This window comes from Pristiophorus japonicus, chromosome 9 (genome assembly GCF_044704955.1).
Source record: "Pristiophorus japonicus isolate sPriJap1 chromosome 9, sPriJap1.hap1, whole genome shotgun sequence".
In the NCBI taxonomy this organism is placed as follows: Eukaryota; Metazoa; Chordata; class Chondrichthyes; family Pristiophoridae; genus Pristiophorus; species Pristiophorus japonicus.
The window spans coordinates 17,981,881-18,007,748 of record NC_091985.1 but is presented as its reverse complement, the minus strand read 5'-3'; the positions used below and the strand labels follow the sequence as shown (position 1 = coordinate 18,007,748).

The window sequence follows — 25,868 nt, the reverse complement described above, 5'->3', positions numbered from 1 at the left end:
TCATTAATGCCGATTTACAGTGATACACTGGACTGCCGGTGTAACCTGTTATTCATTTGCTATAAAACTCTGTCCATTAATGATTAGCTATTCAATCTGCTAGATGACCTTGACATTTATTCATATCTATTAAGAGTTTGTATACCCAACATTTAACTTGAAGTTGTGATTTTGCAGTTAATAGTTGTTAGTGCACAACTTGTTTGACTCCATCTTTGATGATTTGGCAAGAAAACATTAACTCGCTCACATAGTAGCATGTGGGTGTTCTAATAGTCCTGAGGTCATTTAAAGGACGCCCGAGGTCATGAAAGGTTTATATAAACAAAAGTTCCTTCCTTATCAAATGTTGGTAAAACAAATTAATTTCAATCTGAACTAGCGAATGCAAGGTCAGTTCGGAGACACGTTCTCCAAACTGACCTTGGCGAATAAACTCAAGGAAAACCCAAAGATGTTTTATAAATATATTAAGAGCAAGTGGATAACTAAAGAAAGGGACCAGGAGGGTAATGTGTGTGTGGGGGGGCGGAAGATGTGGGTATGGTTTTCAAATGAATACTTTGCGTTTGTTTTCACAAGAGGGGTGATGCAGACACTACTATCGAGGAGGAGTGTGAAATATTAGATGAAATAAACATAGTGAGAGAGGAGATATTAAGGGGTTTAGCAGCTTTGAAAGTGGATAAGTCCCCAGGGCCCAGACGAAATGTATACCAGGCTGTTAAGTGAAGCAAAAGAGGAAATAGCAGAGGCTTTGACCATCATTTTCCTGTCCTCTCTGGCTTCAGGTGTGGTGCCAGAGGACTAGAGGACTGCTAATGTGGTGCCTTTGTTTAAGGGAGAAAGGGATAGACCGAGTAATTACAGGCCAGTCAGCCTAACCTCAGTGGTGGGAAAATTATTGGAAAAAATCCTGAAGGACAGGATAAATCTTCATTTGGAAAGACACAGATCAATCAAGGACAGTCAGCACAGATGTGTTATGGGAAGGTCGTGTCTGACTAACTGGATTGAATTTTTCAAGGAGGTAACAAGGACGTTCGATGAGGGCAGTTCATATGATGTAGTGTATCTGGATTTTAGCAAAACTTTTGATAAGGTCCCTCATGGTAGACTGATCACGAAAGTAAAAGGCCATGGGATCCAGGGCAAAGTGGCAAGTTGGACCAAAATTGGTTCAGAGGCAGGAAGCAAAGGGTAATGGTTTTTGTGACTGGATGAATGTTTCTAGTGGGGTTCTGCAGGGCTCAGTACTGGGTCCCTTGCTTTTTATGATATACATCAATGATCCAGACTTGAATATAGGGGGTATGATTAAGAAGTTTGCAGATGATACTAAAATTGGCTGTGGGGTTGATAATGAAGAAGAAAACTGCAGGAAGATACCAATCAACTGGTCAGGTGGGCAGAACAGTGGCAAATGGAATTTAATCCAGAGAATTGTGAGCGGGAGGGCCAACAAGGAAAGGAAACACACACTGCGACTGGGACCCCAACTATTTACAATCTATATTAATGACTTGGATGAATGGACAGAGCGTAACATAGCCAAATTTGATGATGATACAAAGATGGGAGGAGAAACACTGAGAACACAAAAAGCCTGCAAAAGAACAGACAGGCTAAGTGAGTGGGCAAAAATTTGGCAGATGGAGTATAATGTTGGAAAGTGAGAGGTCATGCACTTTGATTTTTTTCTGCCAAAGAGCAAATTATTATTTAAATGGAGAAAGATTGTAAAGTGCCGTAGTACAGTGGGACCTGGGGATACTTGTGCATGAAACACAAAAGGATAGTTTGCAGGTACAGCAAGTGATCAGGAAGGCCAATGATATCTTGGCCTTTATTGCAAAGGGGATGGAGCATCAAAGCAGGGAAGTCTTGCTACAGCCAAATAAGGTATTGATGAGGCCACACCTGGAATACTGCGTGCAGTTTTGGTTTCCATATTTACGAAAGGATATACTTACTTTGGAGGCAGTTCAGAGAAGGTTCACCAAATTGATTCCGGGGATGAGGGGGTTGACTTATGAGGAAAGGTTGTGCAGGTTGGGCCTCTACTCATTGGAATTTAGAAGAATGAGAGGTGATCTTATCGAAACATATAAGATAATGAGGGGGCTTGACATGTTGGATGCAGAAAGGATGTTTCCACTGATAGGAGAGACTAGAACTAGGGGGCATAATCTTAGAATAAGGGGCCGCCATTTAAAATTGAGATGAGGAGAAATTTCTTCTTTGCGGGTTGTAAATCTGTGGAATTCGCTGCCTCAGAGAGCTGTGGAAGCTGGGTCATTGAATAAATTTAAGCCAGAAAGAGACAGTTTCGTAACCGATTAAGGGAGTAAGGGTATATGGGGAGCGGGCAGGGAAGTGGACCCGAGTCCATGATCGGATCAGCCATGATCATATTAAATGGTGGAGCAGGCTCGAGGGGCCGTATGGCCTACTCCTGATCGTATTTCTTATGTTCTTATTAAATGGTAGGACACTGAGAAATGTAGAAGGATCAAAAGGACCTTGGAGTACATGTCCACAGATCCCTGAAAGTAGCAGGATAGGTGGATAAGGTGGTGAAGGCGGCAACTGAATGCTTGCCTTTATTAGCCGAGGCATAGAATACAAGAACGGGGGAGATGGGGAAGGTTATGCTTGAACTGTACAAAACGCTAGTTAGGTCACAGCTAGATTACTGCGTGCCGTTCTGGTCACCGCATTATAGGAAGGACGTGCTTGCATTGGATAGGGTTACAGCGGAGATTTACAAGGATGTTGCCAGGAGTGGAGAATCTTAGCTATGAGGACAGAATGGATAGGCTGGATTTGTATTGCTTGGAACAGAGGAGGCGGAGGGGAGACCTCATTGGAGGTGTATAAAATTATGAGGGGCCGAAATATAGTGGATAGAAAGGGCCTATTTCCCTTAGCAGAGGAGTTACCAATCAGGGGGCATAAATTTAAAGTAATTGGTTGAAGGTTTAGAAGGGATTTGAGGGGAAATTTCTTCACGCAGAGGGTTGTGGGGGTCTGGAACGCACTGCCGGAAAGGGTGGTAGAGGCAGAAACCCTCACATTTAAAAAGTATATGGATGCACACTTGAAGTGCCATAACCTGCAGGGTTACAGACCTAGAGCTGGAAAGTGGGATTAGGCTGGATAGCCTCTTGTTGGCCAGAACGGACACGATGGGCCGAAATGGCCTTCCTCCGTGCTGTAAACTTCTATGATTCTCCACCCAAGCACTTTACAGCTCCTTCCATTTTATTTCCTGAGTGTAGGGTCGTTGTATTTTCCCCCTTCCTTCTTTATGTTCCTTTTTCAAAGACATTCATCTGTACAATCTTCTAGATTTGAAGAAGGGCAATACCTGAAACACAGTTTTGTTCACTACAGATGCCTGATCTACGAAGTGTTTCCAGTGCCTTCCGTTATTATTTCAGATTTCCAGTATTTTGCTCTTAAGCGCAAGCTTTGCTTTCAAGGGATGTGGTTGTGTTGGAGTTTGTTATGCTTAGAATTACAATACACAAACTGGCCGTTCAGCCAAACCAGTCCCTGTTGCCGTTTATCTTCCACCGTGCAGTAATCCTAATCCCATGTGCCTGTTCTATTCCCTTCATACTTCTTTTCTTCAACCTATTCTTACATGCTGACCAGGTGCCACATAGTCGATTTTTGGCACAGTTGTCGAGGTACGTCTGATTTTTTTTTAGTGGGCGACTGCGCCAAAAATAAAGTTCCAAGTTTCGCCGGAATAATCTTTCATTTTGGAGTGGCGCAGATTGTCCTTAAACTCTGTGGGCGGAGCCTAAGGTCTGCGCCGAAAAACTGAGGTTGCCAGGGTAACAAGGGACACACTGAAGGGCTGAGGTTGAGGAAGTGAAACATACAAGATGCAGCAAGACAGATGCAGGTAGGTTACCGCTTTTTTGTAGAGCCGCCCGGTGCTGCTGCTATCCTAGGCCGAAAGGCCCCTCGTCCCAGGTGCTGTGTCTTCAGCTCCGCTAAAACAATGGCATCTTCTCTGCGCCGATTTTCTCTTCTGTGCGGGCAAGGGTTTTCAGAACAGTGCACTACGCCGTTTTTGAAAAAAGTCCTACTTGGCCAAACTCGCCAGAGTGGCGCAGCCGGCACCCCCCAGTCACAACAACAAAAAAAATCGGGAACTAAAAAAAAAAACGGCAAGTAGTTTAGGATGGCGCAGAAACTTTGGCGAAACTTGCAGATTTTAGTCTGCTCCAAAAAAACAGGCACAGAATGGTGACGAAAATTCAGCCCATTGTCTCTGCTTCAATCATCAACACTGGTGGAGCATTCTACAGCTTCGCAATCTTCTGTAAAAATAACAGTTGCTCCTGCTCCGTCCTAAATTTGTTTAATCATATATCTATATCCTCTCTTTCCAGACCCCTTCCAACACTGGATACAAGTCTGTTTCTATATTTTCTTCCACCCTTTCACAATTTTAAGCACATCTAAATCACCCCTTAAACTCCTCGTTCTAATTAAAACAGTCCCAGTTTTTCCAGTCAGTCTTCCATATTTCCTCATTCCATACATCTGGTGGATCTGTACTATATGCTCTCTATTGCCTCAACATCCTTTCTATAGTGCAGAGCCCAAAACTGCACGGTACTCCAGCTGTAGTCTTCCTGAGGTTTTATAGATTCACCAGTACATTGCAACTTTTATATTCTCTTCCTTCTCTCCCTATGGTCAGAAATCTATATACTGAAACTGTTGAGCCATCCTTTTGAGTGTGGCAGGTGAACGTTACTCCTGAGCAATCCATTCTAATTCACCTCCCACTTTCCTCCCTGGATATGGCCAAAGAAGCAGAACCAGAGCCACAATACTTTTGGACCGACCGGAAAGCAGTTCGGGGAATATGCCCTCACTAATTCTCTGTCCCACAAGCACTAGTGCGAAGACATCCACCCCAGGGGAGAATGAAACTGATGTGCACTGGGCGATACACCAGGCACGAGTGAGGAGCATCTGTCGACGGCACGCCAGAAGGAAGGTGCTGCTGACCAGGTGGTCAGCATCCATCACTCATTTGAACAGCCCAGAGATCCAGATCTGATGGGTCAAATTTGAAAAGCGGGATGCTTGCACAGCATAAAATGTTTGTGTTGCAGCCAGTAGTTTGATTGGAGTAATTACCCAGGTGTGCAGTATGTACTCCTCGCCAGTCTCCCAAGCTGCACCTATACCAACTTCAAATTGTCCAAAATGACACTGACTGCATCCTGTGACTCACCAAGTCCCACGGCCCTATTATACCGGTCTTATTGGCTCCCTTCCATAATGCACAGAATTTTAAATCCTTGTCCTTGGCTACAAATATCCCAATCACCTGCAACGGCTTATCTTCCTGCTCCTGCATCGTTACCTCTGGTGTCCCCCAAGGCTCTATCCTTGGCCCCCTCATATTTCTCATCTACATGTTGCCCCTTGGCGACATCATCCGGAAACACAGCGTCAGTTTCCACATGTACGCTGACGACACCCAGCTCTACCTCACTACCATTTCTCTTGACCCCTCCACGGTCTCTAAATTGTCAGACTGTTTGTCAGACATCCAGTTCTAGACGAGCAGAAATTTTCTCCTATTAAATATCGGGAAGACCAAAGCCATTGTTTTCAGACCCCGCCACAAACTCCTTTCCCGAGCCACTGACTCCATCCCTCCCCCCAACTTCTGTCTGATGCTGAACCACACTGTTCACAACCTTGGTGTGTTACTCGACTCTGAAATGAGCTTTTGACCACATATCCGCAGCATAACTAAGACCGCCTATTTCCACCTCTCTAACATTGCCCATCTCCGCCCTTGCATTAGCTCATCCACTGCTGAAATCCTCATCCATTTGTTACCTCTAGACTTGACTATTCCAAAGCACACTTAGCTGGCCTCCCACATTCTACCCTATGTAAACTTGTGATCCAAAACTCAGCTGCTTGTGTTCCAACTTGCACCAAGTCTCACTCACACATCACCCGTGCTCACTGACTTACATTGCCTCCTAGTTTAGCAACACCTCGATTTCAAAATTCTCATCCTGGTTTTCAAATCCCTCTATGGCCTCGCCCCTCCCTATCTCTAATCTCCTCCAGCCCCACAACACACCCCACCTCCTCCTCCTTCACAAGGCTCTTCTAATTCTGCCCTTGAGCATCTCTGATTATACTGCTCAAACACTGGTGGCCGTGCCTTCTGTTTGCCTAGGCCCGAAGCTCTGGAATTCCCTGCCCAAACCTCTCTTTCCTCCTTTAAGATGCTCCTTAAAACCTACCTCTTTGGTCAAGCTTTGGATCACCCGCCCTAATTTCTCCTCATGTGGCTTGGTGTCAAATTTTGTTTTTCATGACACTCCTGTGGCGCGCCTTGGGATGTTTTACTACGTTAAAAGGGGCTATATAAATACAAGTTGTTATTGCAATGATCCTCCTCCTCCTCCCCCCCATCTCTGCAACCTCCTTTAGTCCTGCAAACCACCACTTGTCCTCTGTTCTTTCCAATCTAGCATGTTTTACAGTTCTCGCCTACCTTTTGGTGACGAGCCTTCAGCCAACTTGGCCTCAGCCTGCAACTCTCTCCCTAAACCCCCTCAACTGGTCTTCCCACCTTCAAAAGCCTTCTTCAAACTTACCTCCGTCTACCTCGCCAACTTCGCTTTGATATTGGTTGGCATCTGTTTTAACTTCTGAAGCAGTTTTTGTACATTTTATTCGTGAGTGTGAAGTTGGATGCGTTGGGGGAGGGCACGGATGAGTAAGATTAGAAAATATAGGTTGTAGGGAAGGTGTATATGAAGGTAAAAAATAATGTTGCAAGATTAGTGGTGGGGACCAGGGCTCCAAGAATGTATTCAAATACACACAGGGACCTTTACAGGAGATATTGATGGGGACTGACTAAAAGTACTTGTAGTAAGAGGAACCATTAGGTTAGACTCACAATAACTGGCCATCAGGGAATTGGAGCTGCCATAGTTGAATCACAATTCACTGTTCTATTAGGGTCCGGACCATCCTAACAAAACGCACCGTTAAAGCTCGAATATGAAGGGCAGCCATTTGGATGATGTACCCAGCAAGGAGGTACTGTCTTCAGGAGGCGAGAGGAATGGCAAGAAAATAAAGCTTTTGATATCTACATTTATATTACATACATTTAATTTGTGCCCTCTAATAATCCTTAAATGCATTCTGTATCTGGAATTTTCTGTACTTTTACATAAAACCTTTATTCCAACACAAACATGTTGCAACTGAACAGCCAACTTAAAAGTCAATGTAAGAATTGAAGAATTTGTCAGAACATGCAACAGACCACAACTTAATCTTACTACACTTTCACAAACTGTTCAAGATCAAAAACAATAAAATTTCAACTCCCTCTTCCCATGAACCTGCTATCCTTGACCTTCTAGGTGGTAGAAGTCGTGGATTTGGGAGGTGCTAACAAAGAAGCCTTGACAAGTTGCTACAGTGTATCTTGTAGATGGTACTGCAGCCATGGTGCGCCGGTGGTGGGAGAGAATGTTTAAGGTGGTGGATGGGGTGCCAATCAAGTGGGCTGCTTTGACCTGTGATTGATTGCTGGTCTGAGAGATTGCAAGAGGCACAAGATACACCCAAGAAGAAAATTTGCCTTGAATTTTTCTTAGCCATCCCCTCCATTTTGCTTAAACAGCAGCCATTTAGAGAACACAAACATTTCACATGGATTATGTGTAGTCACACACCAGGGCTGTAATTCTGACAAGATAGGCCTATTGGTTTCTTCCCAACTAAGAGGGAGCATCAAACAGGATGAATTAGAGCAATAATTGCCAAAAAACTCAAGCGGCTAAGAGATTCAGAGGAACAAACACTTATGCTAGAATGCTGCTTGCACTGTCGAACAACATTACAGACTTCCACAAGTCATTTCAGTGAAACTGTTGCTCTGCTTATTTGCACGAGACAATCATACATTTAATATAATTACTTTCATATATACAAGGTTTTATTTCACTTAAACTAAAAATCTTACTATCTAGGAGGAGCAAACATCTGTTAACTAGAATGTTAAAGCAATAGGCTTTATTTTCTACAGGCACCTACAGTACTCACCCACCAGATCTTTAATGATTCAAGAATTTTTGCCTTTGACCATTCCAAATACTGAACACTCTTTGCATGAAGTGCTTCCTACACCAGGTATGAACTTGCTTTTTGCAGATGATATCCCCTTGTCCTGCAGTCATGGATTACCATAAAACAGTGCTCTTAACTTTTGCCTTAAAGAGTAAGTGCTCTTAACTTACTTCAAGGCAAAAATACTGGGCAGGGAAGTGGACTTCAGTCAATGATCGGATCAGCCATGATTGTATTAAATGGCGGAGCAGGCTCGAGGGGTCATATGATCTACTCCTGCTCCTATTTCTTATATTCTTATGTAATACATGTTTTTCAAGCTTTTCCTTGCAACTCAGTCCTCTAGCATTATTGATCAACCTCGTGACCCTTCTCTGCATCATTTCCAGGGCTTGGATGTTTCTTTTATGCCTTGGTGACATCATCATAGGCGGTCCCTCGAACGAGGATGACTTGCTTCCACGAGTTCACAGATGTTTCAATGAAGGACCCGTTCCAGGTCCTGAACTCCAATTGAGGGGGTGGAAGATGCCTTTGCGTGGATTTTTTTTTTTTTAAACATGTGGTGACCGTTACACACCAGCTACCACACGGGCTTGACAGAGCTAGGCCTTTATCCAGTGGCAAGGGTTAACCAGGATGACTGGAGATCTGCTCTACTGCACGGACCTAGTGCACACACAGATCGCAGTGTGGGCTGGCCTGTGCTGCCCCTGGGCCCTCGCATCCTCTGGTCCCCGTACCCGCATTCGCTGCACCTCGCCACGATCTCTCACCGCACCTTGAATGTAATACTCCGATGTAGATCCTGAGGCTTTGTTTGCCCACTGCTGATCTGGTTTCTTCACGAGTGTTTATGTCGGTGTTTATGCTCCACTCGAGTCTCCTACCCTCTTTCCTCATCTAAATCTATCAGCATAACCCTCTATTCCCTTCTCCCTCATATTCTAGCCTCCCCTTAAATGCATCAATACTACTCACTTCAACCACTCCCTGTGGTAGCGAGTTCCACATTCTCACCACTCGCTGGGTAAAGAAGTTTCTTCTGAATTCCCTATTGGATTTCTTGATGACTATCTTATATCGATGGCCTCTTCCCCACAAGTGGAATCATTTTCTCTGTATCCACTCTTTCAAAGCCTTTCATAATTTTTCTATTAGGTCACCCTTCAGCCTTCTTTTTTCAAGAGAAAAGGGAACAAGGATTGACTGAATGCAGTACTCTGACCACAATATTATAGTTTAAGCACAACAGCACCTAAATTTTAATCTGTCTTGCCAATACACCTTATTCACACCGCATTGAATTAGCTTTCTTCATTGCTGCTCCACAATGACTAGACACGCTAATGGTGCAGTCCATAATCACTGCCCCAGCTAGCTCAACACCATTTAAGTTCATTCTCCATTCTTCCTTTCAATGTGCAATACTTTACACTTATTCCTAAAACGTGTCAGCAGTGCGGCTTGGTGAGTGGGTAGCAATGTCGCCTCGGAGTCAGGAGGTTCTGGGTTCAAGCCCCACTCCAGAGATGCTAGCACAAAAATCTAGGCTGACGTTCCAGTACTGCTCCAGTAGTGTTGGAGGTACCATCTCTCATTAAACTGAGGCGCTGTCTGCTCTCTCAGGTGTTGTAAAAGATCTCATGGCACTATTTTCTTTTGAAGAGGAGTGGGAAGGTTATCCTCGTATCCCGGCTAATATTCATTCCTCAATCAATATCACCAGAAACAGGTTATCTGCTCATTATCACACTGCTGTTTGTGGGAGCTTGCTGTGTGCAAATTGGCTGCCGTGTTTCCTGTATTAGAACAGTGACTACACTTCAAAAAGTATTTCATTGGCTGTAAAGCGTTTTGGGAAGTCTGGTGGTCGTGAAAGGTACATCATCTTCAAATCTAACCATACGGTTCTATATTTCTGAAACCAAATCATTTATGGGGCGCTTCATTACACTGCTTCCTGTTCAGACAAATCCATATCCATCTCAAGTACTGTATTACCAAGCTACCCACTGCCATAAACTTGTGTAGCAGTATTTTATTCAAAACGTTATCAAAAGTGTCCCGAGTGTCACAGGACTTCCCACTGTGAACTTGGGATGGCATTTCCTTTTTTATTAATATATTAAAAATACTTGAGCAAGATGTGCCCTTTTGAAAAATCAGGTCGACTTGTCATTTACTAGGTTATTTTATGACAGACAATTTTAACCTTTGCGCTTGCTGATTAACCCCCAAAATAACTGACTCACTAATGCAAAACTAATTGGTATCCAAGTTTGCCTGTTGAGTTTTTGAAGAGATATTCCTGATATCTTATTCCCAATCCAGTGGCGTCACCTTTGCATTCACCGATTCCCTGCATTGCCATCTTTGCTTCATAGAATTTGACCCTCATCGCACTTAACACTCTCGTGTATAGACCACCTGACCCTGGGGATTTATTGGTTTTGAACTCTTTAAACCAGTGTCAGACGTCCACACTAGAGTTGTTAAAATCATGCTGTTTATTTTATGAACCTCCGATGATGGTGACTCCACTATCATCTTTTCTAATGAATACTATGCTGACGGTCACAGAATGTACCAGTTTCTGAAACAATGGTCAAATAGGAAAGCCTATACATTGTAAAATAATGCTGGAGTGCATTCAAGACGGTGATAGATACGTTATCTGGACTCAGTTTGCTACCCCTTTTGTACTTAAATTTAATACTCCGTCATCAATTGTGAATAGAAGAAATCATATAAAAAGGAACTCTGCAGTTCAGAACACTACTTGGCCATTAGCTGTATCACCGCCCTTCTGATTGAGTGTTACCATAAAGAAACACATGCTTAGTCACAAGATACAAACCCACAAGTCAATAACCATGGAAGTGTCAACAGGAGATATCGATTCGGACAACAAAACTGGAATCAAAACCACTGAACACAAAACTCAAGACTGTATAAACTTTATAAAATGAGAAACTCCTATAATACTGTTAGATAATGTTTATATTCTAGTTCATATTCTATTTCAATGCCACAAAATGATAAAACTTGGGTTGCAATCCTGCAATTCAAATCTCTGTGCAGTCAGGGGTGTGAAGCCTCCCACTGTGGTTTCTGTTTAAATGTGACAAGAGTTGACACATGCACAGTCGAGAATTGACGCATGCACACTGTCTACATATTACACAGCAACACGATTAGTGCCTGGGAGTCTTGCTCAGAGACAGAAAGCAGTTCTATACAACTAAGCAGTGGGCAGTTTAATTAATCCGGCAATGAAAAGTGGTAACTTGGCAGACACCACTCAGCTTCTAAATTGGGGTCTTTTCTTAGTTGTTGCCAAAGACTGCTCAAATTATTTTATGGAGTGATCTTGCATCTGGAGACCACAATCTCATGGGTTGGATTCAAACATATCATGAGGCGAAAGGGCAGCAATCTAAACCTAAAGTGCCACACAGTCACTCACATGGTCATGCAATCTAAACCTAAAGTGCCACACAGTCACTCACATGGTCATGCAATCTAAACCTAAAGTGCCACACAGTCACTCACATGGTCATGCACTACAATAACTACAGCAGTTAGAAAACTGTCGTCAACCTTTTGTTGCTGCACATTTGGAAAAAAAAACTTGCATTTCTATAGCGCCTTTCACGACCCCTGGGTGGGCTGGGAAGCTTCCTCATCACCTGGTGAAGGCCTCAAGCCCCGTGTCTGCACCGCTTTACAGTCAATGAAGTACTTTTGAAATGTAGTCACTGTTGTAATGTGGGAAACGCAGCAGCCAATTTGCGCACAGCAAGCTCCCACAAACAGCAATATGATAATGACCAAATAATGTTGAATGAGGGATAACTATTGGCCAGGACACCAGGGAGAACTCCCCTACTCTTCTTCGAAATAGTGCCAAGGGATCTTTTACATCCACCTGAGAGCGCAGACGTGGCCTTGGTTTCATGTCTCATCCAAAAGACGGCAACTCCGACAGTGTAGCACTGCACTGCAGTGTCAGCCTGGATTTATGTGCTCAAGTGGGACTTGAATCCACAACCTTCTTCCTCAGAGTGAGTGTGCCAACCACTGAGCCACAGCTGACACTGTCAGTTTGTTCAAAAAAATTTCCTTTTTAGATGGTTATGGTGCAAGTGTTTATCAGCACCATTTTAGCCCTTTGAAGGTTGCAGTATAATGTTAAAACAAATCTGTCGATCAAGCTTTGCTGAGTTGAAACCCAAGAACATGCAACCGACATTTGTTTGTTTGTTTAACCCACCATTTTGAATTCTTAGCTTATTTTTCTGCTTTCCTGCTAAATTGGACCCGTTGCTCCTTGGAATGGCCCTACCTTACCCCACTAACAAGATTCGACCTTATAAACAATTGCTTTTCAGTTTTAATCTACTTGAGGTTTTAACCAGAGGGGGGAAAAAAAAATCTCTTTGCCAGCGGTAAAACTAATGCGTAAATGATCAAGTGCTCGGTGCTAAAGCTTTTGAAACAACAGGAATATTTCAGTACAAGACAAAAAATACTTTAAGGAGTGCTTGCTAAAATATCCGGATTGTGGTGCAGGCAAAAGGAAGTGGTAAAACAGAACAAAGTACTTCCCCACAAGGCGGAAAAGGGAGGTTTGCATCATTCATTGGAAACAGTAGGGGTCGAAGTGAGAGAACAAACGTGCGATCACCCATGTAATTCAGTTCCCACTCAGCCATTTTGTGCAGTGAGGAAAGAACTCCTCACAGGGTCAATGTCAAGTATCACTAAAGAACAAGTTGAAAGGGCATTGGCATCGACAGTGCAGCAGTCCGCACGCCCACTCTCTCTTGGTTGCAGAAAGATAGAAGACAAAAAAAAAAGCAACCTGGTCTGTTAATGCACAACCTGTAAGCCAGTTAGAGAGCCCCGCGGGCAGAAATCCAAGGGCAGAGCTGCTGGCCGTGTGCTGAGCCAGGGAACAGTGCGTGGGAACTCAGGAGAAATAGCTTAATTAAAAGAGGTTTACAGAAGATGTATGTGGGGCGACGAGTAATTTACACTGACACTACCAAATCATCTCTACATAATAAGCACCAAAGAAGTGTAAGATGCTTATTATTGTAGACCTCACAAGTCAAACACCACAGACATAATTTACTTTGTCACAGCTGCTTTATATTGTGTGCAAACGAAATATGTATTTAGCTTACATACATTATGGAGCAGAGATGCACATCATACACATATTTTACATAGAAAATAGAAAACATAGAAAATAGGTGCAGGAGTAGGCCATTCTGCCCTGCACCGCCATTCAATATCATGGCTGATCATTCCCTCAAACTAAGCTTGGCTTTGGATCTTTTTTGGAACTTAACACTACTACATAAACTACAGGGCTACAAAGCAAAACTCAGATTTGCTGAGAGAAAAAACAAAACAAGATACTGGCTTTGAACGCATGTTTGGTAGGAACACAATGTATACGTCCCAACACAATCAGGCACCACATTTAATCCCAAAGAGTTTTTCTGCTGTAAAAATTGGAGACATTCAAATAGGTAAAACTTATTAAAGTCACTATTGAACCCTGGAGCTCAGACTGACGAGACCACGTATAAAGAAAAAAATGTTCACGAGTGTGCTCAAGGCTGTGTTGCACGTAATGCAATCACTCAAGATTTGCTCTGAAGATTTGACACGGTCAAGTGAAAAAAATATGCATCACACATATACAGCCTATGAGGATACTATTCATCGTTTATTATGCATCATCACACTGTTTATAAATAAAACACAGTTTTGCAATTACAACACCAATTCATCTTCACCCCCCTTCACCTTTCTGTCACACTACCTCACTGAAGATTTGTATCAGGACACACCCTCTGGCAACCTGCTTAATTTTGTAACTTTTTTGAACTTTAAAAACTGCTCACATTCAAAAAGCAATTTACTTTATAATCACTCAGGATTGTAAAAACATCATTCACGGATTTATACTGGGACAGTCTGACAGCCTTACAGACAATGTAACAAGGCGCACAGTGGCATATCGATACTCAGCGCTTGATGTCATGAAACAAACCAAGTTGAAAGGGATATATGCAAAGCTCAGAAATAATCAGTCCAATACTTTAAATTATGAAAACTGCATGAAATTTCCACGGGGCGAGGAGGAAATCTCCCGGTCATCTGGGGTAACTGCGATGTAAGGCTGTTTACACCATTTCTCCAGGGTTTCCATCAATCATGCACTAAAGTTACAACAGATGATCAGGAGAACTCCTACGGAAATTATATCCCAATGCTTTTAACGGATCGCAGTCTAATCTTCCAGCCAAGTCAAAGACAACTTGACACATGCTCAAGAGATTTTCTAAAAAGCTAGAAGCAAACTAAAACATTTCCTGAAACCAACAATGTTAGAAGCCAACATCCTGATAATTCACAGTACTGAATTTGTTTTTAAAAAAATTATTTAAATCGATCATGTTCTAATGGTTTCGATCTGGAATAGGAGCTGCTCAGAAAAGCAAGGGTTTAGAGGCTTGGTCAGTATAAATCAAATTTAGATACTTTGCCACAGGTAAAAAGTGGGAACTACCAACAGCGGGTAAATTTATTATTCAAAATGGTTGCAAGGATTATTACACACATTACACTTCTGCAGAACCTGTCCAAAAGACAGCAAATATAGAAATAATATGTTTTAAATAACAGAATTGAGCAATTAGCTTCCAAACCAATCAATTTCAAGCCCTACTTGGGTTATCAGTTTTTAAACTTTAAAAAAAAAGAGCCAAGCATCTTAACTGGATTTTAAAATTTTGATCCTTATTTTCAAGTCCCTCCCTATCTCGAATCTCCTCCAGCTCCACAACCCACCCAAGATATCTGTTTTCCTCTAATTCTGCATCCCTGATTTTAATCGCTCCACCATTGGTGGCAGTGTCTTCAGCTGCTTGGGCCCCATGCTCTGGAATTCCTTCCCTAAACCTCACCGTCTCGCTACCTCTTTCCTCCTTTAAGATGCTCCTTAAAACCTACCTCTTTGACAAAGTTTTTGGTCACCTGTCCCAATGTCTCCTTATGTTTCACGGTGTCCAAATTTTGTTTCACAACGCTTCTGTGAAGCGCCTTGGAACATTTTATTAAGTTAAAGGCACTATATAGATACAAGTTGCTATTGTTGGTATTATGTAACTAGGTACACAAAAACCAACAGTAGCTGCCTGGGTTGTTGCTTTGCTTGTGGGCAAGCAGAAAATAATGTATTCCAGCCCTCCAGAAGATGGACGCCATTTTTCAGTGATCACCAACAGGTTCATTCCTCATCAGATACTGTGGAACTGACTGCAGCTTTCATGTTCATGGCACCGTGGCTGGCTCTGTTGCACAGGAGGGCAGGAAAAAGAGTGGGCGAGCGATAGTGATAGGGGATTCAATTGTAAGGGGAATAGATAGGCGTTTCTGCGGCCGCAACTGAGACTCCAGGATGGTATGTTGCCTCCCTGGTGCAAGGGTCAAGGATGTCTCGGAGCGGGTGCAGGACATTCTAAAAAGGGAGGGAGAACAGCCAGTTGTCGTGGTGCACGTTGGTACCAATGACATAGGTAAAAAAAGGGATGAGTTCCTACGAAATGAATTTAAGGAGCTAGGAGCTAAATTAAAAAGTAGGACCTCAAAAGTAGTAATCTCGGGATTGCTACCAGTGCCACGTGCTAGTCAGAGTAGGAATCGCAGGATAGCTCAGATGAATACGTGGCTTGAGCAATGGTGCAGCAGGGAGGGATTCAAATTCCTGGGGCATTGGAACCGGTTCTGGGGGAGGTGGGACCAGTACAATCCGGACGGTCTGCACCTGGGCAGAATCGGAACCAATGTCCTCGGGGGAGTGTTTGCTAGTGCTGTTGGGGAGGAGTTAAACTAATATGGCAGGGGGATGGGAACCAATGCAGGGAGATAGAGGGAAACAAAAAGGAGGCAAAAACAAAAGACAGAAAGGAGATGAGGAAAAGTGGAGGGCAGAGAAACCCAAGGCAAAGAACAAAAAGGGCCATTGTACAGCAAAATTCTAAAAGGACAGAGGGTGTTAAAAAAACAAGTCTAAAGGCTTTGTGTCTTAATGCAAGGAGTATCCGCAATAAGGTGGATGAATTAACTGTGCAAATAGATGTTAACAAATATGATGTGATTGGGATTACGGAGGCGTGGCTCCAGGATGAGCAGGGCTGGGAACTCAACATCCAGGGGTATTCAACATTCAGGAAGGATAGAATAAAAGGAAAAGGAGGTGGGGTAGCATTGCTGGTTAAGGAGGAGATTAAGGCAATAGTTAGGAAGGACATTAGCTTGGATGATGTGGAATCTATATGGGTAGAGCTGCAGAACACCAAAGGGCAAAAAACGTTAGTGGGAGTTGTGTACAGACCTCCAAACAGTAGTAGTGATGTTGGGGAGGGCATCAAACAGGAAATTAGGGGTGCGTGCAATAAAGGTGCAGCAGTTATAATGGGTGACTTTAATATGCACATAGATTGGGCTAACCAAACTGGAAGCAATACGGTGGAGGAGGATTTTCTGGAGTGCATAAGGGATGGTTTTTTAGACCAATATGTCGAGGAACCAACTAGGGGGGAGGCTATCTTAGACTCGGTGTTATCTAATGAGAGAGGATTAATTAGCAATCTCGTTGTGCGAGGCCCCTTGGGGAAGAGTGACCATAATATGGTGGAATTCTGCATTGGGATGGAGAATGAAACAGTTAATTCAGAGACCATGGTCCAGAACTTAAAGAAGGCTAACTTTGAAGGTATGAGGCGTGAATTGGCTGGGATGGATTGGCGAATGATACTTAAGGGGTTGACTGTGGATGGGCAATGGCAGACATTTAGAGACCGCATGGATGAACTACAACAATTGTACATTCCTGTCTGGCATAGAAATAAAAAAGGGAAGGTGGCTCAACCGTGGCTATCAAGGGAAATCAGGGATTGTATTAAAGCCAAGGAAGTGGCATACAAATTGGCCAGAAATAGCAGCGAACCTGGGGACTGGGAGAAATTTAGAACTCAGCAGAGGAGGACAAAGGGTTTGATTAGGGCAGGGAAAATGGAGTATGAGAAGAAGCTTGCAGGGAACATTAAGACGGATTGCAAAAGTTTCTCTAAATATGTAAAGAGAAAAAGGTTAGTAAAGACAAACGTAGGTCCCCTGCAGTCAGAATCAGGGGAAGTCATAACGGGGAACAAAGAAATGGCGGACCAATTGAACAAGTACTTTGGTTCGGTATTCACGAAGGAGGACACGAACAACCTTCCGGTTATAAAAGAGGTCGGGGGGTCTAGTAAGGAGGAGGAACTGAGGGAAATCCTTATTAGCCGGGAAATTGTGTTGGGGAAATTGATGGGATTGAAGGCCGATAAATCCCCAGGGCCTGATGGACTGCATCCCAGAGTACTTCAGGAGGTGGCCTTGGAAATAGCGGATGCATTGACAGTCATTTTCAAACATTCCATTGACTCTGGATCAGTTCCTATGGAGTGGAGGGTAGCCAATGTAACCCCACTTTTTAAAAAAGGAGGGAGAGAGAAAACAGGGAATTATAGACCGGTCAGCCTGACATCGGTAGTGGGTAAAATGATGGAATCAATTATTAAGGATGTCATAGCAGTGCATTTGGAAAGAGGTGACATGATAGGTCCAAGTCAGCATGGATTTGTGAAAGGGAAATCATGCTTGACAAGTCTTCTGGAATTTTTTGAGGATGTTTCCAGTAGAGTGGATAAGGGAGAACCAGTTGATGTGGTATATTTGGACTTTCAGAAGGCGTTCGACAAGGTCCCACACAAGAGATTGATGTGCAAAGTTAGAGCACATGGGATTGGGGGTAGTGTACTGACATGGATTGAGAACTGGTTGGCAGACAGGAAGCAAAGAGTAGGAGTAAATGGGTACTTTTCAGAATGGCAGGCAGTGACTAGTGAGGTACCGCAAGGTTCTGTGCTGGGGCCCCAGCTGTTTACATTGTACATTAATGATTTAGACGAGGGGATTAAATGTAGTATCTCCAAATTTGCGGATGACACTAAGTTGGGTGGCAGTGTGAGCTGCGAGGAGGATGCTGTGAGGCTGCAGAACGACTTGGATAGGTTAGGTGAGTGGGCAAATGCATGGCAGATGAAGTATAATGTGGATAAATGTGAGGTTATCCACTTTGGTGGTAAAAACAGAGAGACAGACTATTATCTGAATGGTGACAGATTAGGAAAAGGGAAGGTGCAAAGAGACCTGGGTGTCATGGTACATCAGTCATTGAAGGTTGGCATGCAGGTGCAGCAGGCGGTTAAGAAAGCAAATGGCATGTTGGCCTTCATAGCAAGGGGATTTGAGTGCAGGGGCAGGGAGGTGTTGCTACAGTTGTACAGGGCATTGGTGAGGCCACACCTGGAGTATTGTGTACAGTTTTGGTCTCCTAACCTGAGGAAGGACATTCTTGCTATTGAGGGAGTGCAGCGAAGGTTCACCAGACTGATTCCCGGGATGGCGGGACTGACATATCAAGAAAGACTGGATCAACTGGGCTTGTATTCACTGGAGTTCAGAAGAATGAGAGGGGACCTCATAGAAACATTTAAAATTCTGACGGGGTTAGACAGGTTAGATGCAGGAAGAATGTTCCCAATGTTGGGGAAGTCCAGAACCAGAGGTCACAGTCTAAGGATAAGGGGTAAGCCATTTAGGACCGAGATGCGGAGGAACTTCTTCACCCAGAGAGTGGTGAACCTGTGGAATTCTCTACCACAGAAAGTTGTTGAGGCCAATTCACTAAATATATTCAAAAAGGAGTTAGATGAGGTTCTTACTACTAGGGGGATCAAGGGGTATGGCGACAAAGCAGGAATGGGGTACTGAAGTTGAATGTTCAGCCATGAACTCATTGAATGGCGGTGCAGGCTAGAAGGGCCGAATGGCCTACTCCTGCACCTATTTTCTATGTTTCTATGTTTCTTTATTGTGAACTTTTTGTAGTTGAAGAAATTGCTTTTTTTGGCAAAGGAATTATTGGAAGAAAATCTAGACTTTCTCCAATGGCTCAAATACAGCATGGCGTAGATCAGGAAGGCTCTGTGCTTTGTTAATTTTCTTCTGTTAATGCATTGATTCCTTGGTATGGTTACACAGGCACTGCAGGCGATGTTGAGTCTCTTCATCAATGTCTGCTTTTGTTGATAAGAGGCTCCCGAGGTATGGGAAGTGGTCCACATTGTCGAGGGCCGCAACGTGGATCTTGATGACTGGGGGGGGGGGGCAGTGCTGTGCAGCGAGGACAGGCTGGTGGAGGACCTTTGTCTTACGGATGTTTAGTGTAAGGCCCATAATTTCATATGCCTCAGTAAATACGTCGACTATGTCCGAGAGTTCAGCCTCAGAACGTGCGCAGATGCAGGCATCGTCCGGGTACTGTAGCTCGACGACAGAGGTTGGGATGATCTTGGTCCTGGCCTGGAAGCGGCGAAAGTTAAACAGCTTCCCACTGGTTCTGTAGTTTAGTTCCACTCCAGCGGGGAGCTTGTTGCAGCCTTCGACCGCCTGAGAAAAAGTGTTCTCGAAGACCAGGCCCTCAAATCTACCACCAAGCTCATGGTCTACAGGGCTGTAGCAGCCCTCCTGTATGGCTCAGAGGCATGGACCATGTACAGTAGACACCTCAAGTCACTGGAGATATATCACCAACGATGTTCTCCGCAAGATCCTACAAATCCTTTGGGAGGACAGGCGCACCAACATCAGCGTCCTCGTCCAGGCTAACATCCCCAGCATTGAAGCACTGACCACACTCGATCAGCTCCGCTGGGCAGGCTACATAGTTTGCATGCCAGTCACGAGACTCCCAAAGCAAATGCTCCATGCGGAGCTCCTCCACAGCAAACGAGCCAAAGATGGGCAGCGCAAACGTTACAAGGACACCCTCAAAGCCTCCCTGATAAAGTGCGACATCTCCACTGACACCTGGGAGTCCCTGGCCAAAGCCCGCCCTAAATGGAGAAAGTGCATCCAGGAGGGCACTGAGCACCTCGAGTCTCAACACCGAGTGTGCAGAAATCAAGAGCAGGCTGTGGAAAGAGCGTGCGGCAAACCAGTCCCACCCACCCCTTCCCTCAACTACTGTCTGTCCCACCTGTGACAGAGTCTGTGGCTCTCGTACTGGACTGTTCAGCCACCAAAAAACTCACTTCAGGAATGGAAGCAAGTCTTCCTCGATTCCGAGGGACTGCCTATGATGATGATGATGATGATACACAAGCATCATGTGGTACTTGCCCACGAGGCCCATCATGTTTGAGCCTTTACAGTGAATAGCAACAGGCTAGCCAACTCCTATCTTCATCCAACATCAGGCAAGATATCAACTGACTAGCAATTAAATGCAAGAATCTTTCCCAATTCTAGAGTCTGATTACTGCCCTGACTGACAGCCAACTCAGAAAGATGAAATAGAACACAAATAGTACTCAAAGGTTTAAAAATTCTTGTCAAACCACATCATATCACACCCCTCATTTTCAGACACCACTGATGGAAGTCATTTATGCCCAATTTTCCAAAATTCTAAACCCAGCACTGTATCCAAATAAATGAAATCAAATAAAACAATTAAGCACAATCTAAACCTGTTCCTGAAAGGTAGGTTTACTGTAAATGGCCAGGTTGCTATTGGAGAAATTAGTCGGTTAGATTCCCACCCCCTGCCACCCTGTAACTGATTAATAAGGACGGTGCCGTTACTGACAGCGAAGACTTCATCTAATACAGATCGAAACAAAATGAGCAATACCTTTCAAAACCAGCAACAAGCCTCTAAACTCACCCCAATCAACGTTTCCCTCGTAATCCCAATATTCAAAAATTGGCTGGAAAGCCCTTTGGGACGTCCAGTGGCCATGAAAGGCACGATATAAATGCAAGTTTTTTTTAATATATTCCTAAATAATATATTCTGGGTATTCCTAAATATCCAGAACATACCCAAGAAATTGTTATAAAACATAGGAACAAGAGGAGGCCATGCATAGATTACATGGGATATATGGCACAGAAACAGGCCATTTATGCTCCACTCGAGTCTCCTCCCATTTTTTCACATCTATCAGCACTCCCCTCAATTCCCTTCTCCCTCATATGCTTATCTATCCTCCCCTTAAATGCATCTATACTATTCGCCTCAGCCACTCCCTGTTGTAGCGAGTTCTACATTCTCACCCCTCTCTGGGTAAAGAAGTTTCTGCTGAATACTCTATTGGATTTCTTGATGACCATCTTATATTGATGTGGACCCCCTAGTTTTGCTCTTCCCCGTGCGTGGAAACACTTTGTGTCTACTCTATCATAAATTTAAAGACTTTATTAGGTCGCCTGTCAGCCTTCAAGAGAAAAGAGACCCATCCCCTTCGAGTCAGTTCCGTCATTCATGAGAGGGCTCATCTGCATCTCAACTCCATTCTTACAAAAGCAAATTACAGCAGATGCTGGAAATCTGAAATAGAAATAGAAAATGCTGGAAGTACTCAAGTCAGGCAGCATGTGTGGAGAAACAGTTGTCATTTAATTCTCCACTCCGACCTCTGACCCTTGCACTGTTCAAATGAAGCACAACGAAAGCTAGAGGAACAGCACCTCAACTTTCAATAAGGCACTTCTGGACTCAGCGTTCAACAATTTCAAACCATAACCTCTGCCTATTTTTTCACATGGCAGCTGTTGATGTTTCAGCCATTCACACCTCCTCTAGATCCATCTTTTGTTTCTTTTTCTGCCCCATTACCAACTCCTTTTGCTTTGTACTATCATCTATTTTGTCGTTTAATCTTTCCTGCCTTCCACCCTATCACAGACCTTCCCGGTTTGTTCTTTCCTCCGCCCTTTCCCTACTTAAAATCTCTAATCGTTTTCCAATTCTGACAAAAGGTCATCGACCTGAAACATTAACGCAATTTCTCTCTCCACAGATGCTACCTGATCGCGAGTATTTCCAGCAATTTTCTGTTTGTTAACTCCATCCTTTAATTGACAGCACTTATAAGTGCAATTGTCTCAGCCTTCAGGTGGTTGCAACAAGCGCAACATTTTCATGATACAAAAGCAAAAATACTGCAGATGCTGGAAATCTGAAATTAAAAACAGGAAATGCTGGAAATACAGACAGTCATTGTCCTGAAACTTTAATCATTGAAATTTACAGAACAGAAGGAGGCCATTCGGCCCACGCCAGCCAACAAAGAGCTACCCAGCCTAATCCCACTTTCCAGCTCTTGGTCCGTAACCTGATAGTGCACATCCAAGTACTTTTTAAACGCGATGAGGGTTTTCTGCCTCTACCATCCTTTCAGGCAGTGAGTTCCAGACGCCCACCACCCTCTGGGTGAAGAAATTTCCCCTCATATCTCCTCTAAACATCCTTTAAATCTATGCCCACTGGTTGTTGACCCCTATGCCAAGGGAAACAAATCTTTCCTATCCACTCTATCTAGGCCCCTCATAATTTCATACACCTCAATTAAGTCTCCCCTCAGCCTCCTCTGCTCCAAAGAAAGCAACCCCAGCCTGTCCAATCTTTGTTAACACTGTTTTTCTCTCTCCACAGATGCTGGCCTGAGGTGCAGAGTATTTCCACCAATTTTCTGGGGGGTTTTTGGGTCAACTGCAACTTTTTGTTGCCTGGAGGCTGCGCCTGCGCCAGACCGGCGGTGCAGGCTGGGAGATGTAGTTCCTCTGCCCCGCTCCCGGCCGGCCGGCCATGTCGGCCTGCTCCGCTCGCATTCCCCGCCGAACCCTCGCCTCTTCCCTGCCGGCAATTCAACCGTCCCTCTCATCCTCGCCCACCCTGTCCCCGGATCGCATCGGGCCTGCCAGGAGGGAGGGAATGAGTGAGTGAGTGACCGCCCTCCTCCCTTTCCCCTTCTCCCCACAGTCGTGCAAGACAAAAACAAATAAATGAGCGTCTCTAAAGCTGCGGCCCGCATTCCCTTACCTCCTGCTTATAGTCTTTCCAGCGTAATGGCCGCCCTGGGGTCCCGCAACCAGATCGCGAGCCGCACTCTGAGGGGGAGGGGGAGGGGGATCTCCTCATCTCGCGAGATTCTCTCAGTGCGGGGCGGTGGGCTCGAGAGAGAGAGAGAGAGAGAGGAGGGAGGCGGGCGGGGGGGGGGGGGGGGGGAGGACCTTCACATCTCGCGAGATTGGAGAAACTCTACCCGGCAGCCGAACTCGTGTCAGAGCGGTCCGAGTGACACCTCCCCCAAACCGCCCTGACAGGATGCTCACGTGGCCTTGTCTCCGCGCTGATTGGCTTGAGCGGGCCGCGTGACCCCGCACACCTACCCGTCAGGCTGGTCACGTGGCTCGCCCTTCGCCCGTTTATTTCTGGCGGGATGACGGCCGCCATTTTGTCGCGTGATGGAAGCCACCGGGGGCGGGGGGGTTTATATTGCAGGAACGATGAGCTGCAGCTTGACGAGCTGGAGGATTACTATGGGTATTTGTATTGTATAGCATATATTTAAATAGCGCCGTTAGAACATAAGGAGTAGGCCATACGGCCCCTCGAGCCTGCTCCGCCATGCAATAAGATCATGGCTGATCCGATCCTCAACTCCACTTCCCCACCTGCTCCCCATAACCCTTTATTCCCTTATCCTTCAAAAATCTGTCTATCTCCACCTTAAATATATTCAATGACCCAGCCTTCAAAGCTCTCTGGGGCAGAGAATTCCACAGATTTACAACCCTCCGAGAGAAGAAATTTCTCATCTGAGTTTTAAATGGGCGGCCCCTTAGTCTGAGACTATGTCCCCTAGTTTTAGTTTCCCCTAGGAGTAGAAATATCCTTTTTGCCTTGTTGAGCCCCCTCATTATCTTATAAGCCCACTCACTTAGCCTGTCTATATCCCTTTGCATATTTTTTGTGTCCTCACAATTTGCTTTCCCACCCATCATCAGCAAACTTGGCTACATTACACTCGGTCCCTTCATCCAAGTCATTAATATAGATTGTAAACAGTTGAGGCCCCAGCACCGATCCCTGTGGCACCCCCACTAGTCACCGTTTGCCAACCGGAAAATGACCCATTGATCCCAACTCTCTGTTTTCTGTTAATTAACCAATCCTCTATCCGTGCTAATATATTACCCCCAACCCCGTGAGCTTTTATCTTGTGCAGTAACCTCTTATGTGGCATCTTATTGAATGCCTTCTGGAAATCCAAATACACCACATCCACTGGTTCCCCCTTATCCACCCTGCGCATTACATCTTCAAAGAACTCCAGCAAATTTGTCAAACATGATTTCCCTTTCATAAAACCATGCCGACTTTGCTTGATTGAATCATGCTTTTCCAAATATCCCACTACTGCTTCCTTAATAACGGACTCCAGCATTTTCCCATTGACAGATGTTAGGCTAATTGGTCTATAGTTTTGTGCTTTCCGTTTGCCTCTTTTTAAACAGGAGTGTTACATTTGCGGTTTTCCAATCCGCAGGGACCTCTGCAGAATCCAGGGAATTTTGGTAGATTACAACCAATACATCCACTATCTCTGCAGCCACTTCTTTTAAGACCCTTGGATGTAAGCCATCAAGTCCAGGGGACTTGTCTGCCTTTGGTCCTATTATTTTACTGAGTACCACTTCATTAGTGATAGTGATTGTATTAAGTTCCTCCCTCCCTATTGCCCCTTGATTATCCACTATTGGGAAGTTTTTAGTGTCTTCTACCGTGAAGACCAAAATATTTGTTTAATGTCTCTGCCATTTCTCTGTTCTCCATTACTAATTCCCCAGTCTCAACCTCTAGGGGACCAACATTTACGTTAGCCACTCTTTTCTTATGTACCTATAGAAACTCTTACGATCTGTTTTTATATTTCGTGCTAATTTACTTTCATAATCTATCTTCCCTTTCTTTATCATTGTTTTTAGTCATTCTTTGCTGGCTTTAAAACATTTCCCAATCCTCTGGCCTCCTACTAGTCTTGGCCACATTGTATGCCCTTATTTCCTTAGGTAGCCATAGATAGTTATCCCTTCTCTTACCGTCTTTCCTTCTCATTGGGATATATTTTCATTGCGAGTTATGAAATATCTCCTTAAATGTCTGTCACTGCTCATCAACTGTCCCATATTTAAGTCTATTTTCCCAATTCACTTTAGCTAACTCTGCCCTCATACCTTTGTAGTCTCCTTTATTTAAGCTTCGGACCCTGATTTGAGAACCAACTTTCTCACTCTCCAGCTGGATTTGAAATTCAACCATGTTATGGTCACTCATTCCTAGAGGATCCTTTACTACGAGATCATTTATTAATCCTGCCTCATTACATAGTACTAGTTCTAAGCTAGCCTGCTCCCTGGTTTGTTCCGCAACGTTCAGTTCAAGGAAACTATCCCGGATACATTCTATAAACTCTTCCTCAAGGCTACCCTCAATATGAAGGTTAAAATCACCCATGTTCCTTTATTACAGGCCTCCATTATTTCTTGATTTATACTCCGTCCAACAGTGTAGCTACTGTTAGGGGGCCTATAGACTACACCCACCAGTGACTTTTTCCCTTTATTATTCCTTATCTCCACCCAAACTGATTCAACATCCTGGTCTTCTGAGCCAATATCGTTTCTCACTAACGCACTGATCTCATCCTTTATTAACAGAGCTACCCTACATCCTTTTT

At 44.2% G+C, this 25,868-nt stretch overlaps 1 protein-coding gene across 8 annotated transcripts in view; it reads right to left on the bottom strand.

Moving 5' to 3' along the window:
* Positions 1–23,344, bottom strand: part of reps1 (RALBP1 associated Eps domain containing 1) — a 101,475-nt gene extending 78,131 nt beyond the window's left edge. For 7 of the 8 annotated variants that reach the window (XM_070889095.1, XM_070889098.1, XM_070889096.1 and 4 more), the window contains exon 1: positions 23,168–23,257. Coding sequence is in view for 1 of the 8 variants with exons in the window: in XM_070889099.1 (XP_070745200.1) it covers positions 23,168–23,266 (99 nt within the window). In the remaining 7 variants the exon portion in view is untranslated. Of the gene's footprint in view, positions 1–23,167 lie in introns of all 8 variants that reach the window. The other variant, XM_070889099.1, reaches the window with a different exon arrangement.
* Between the last annotated feature and the right edge of the window lie 2,524 nt (positions 23,345–25,868).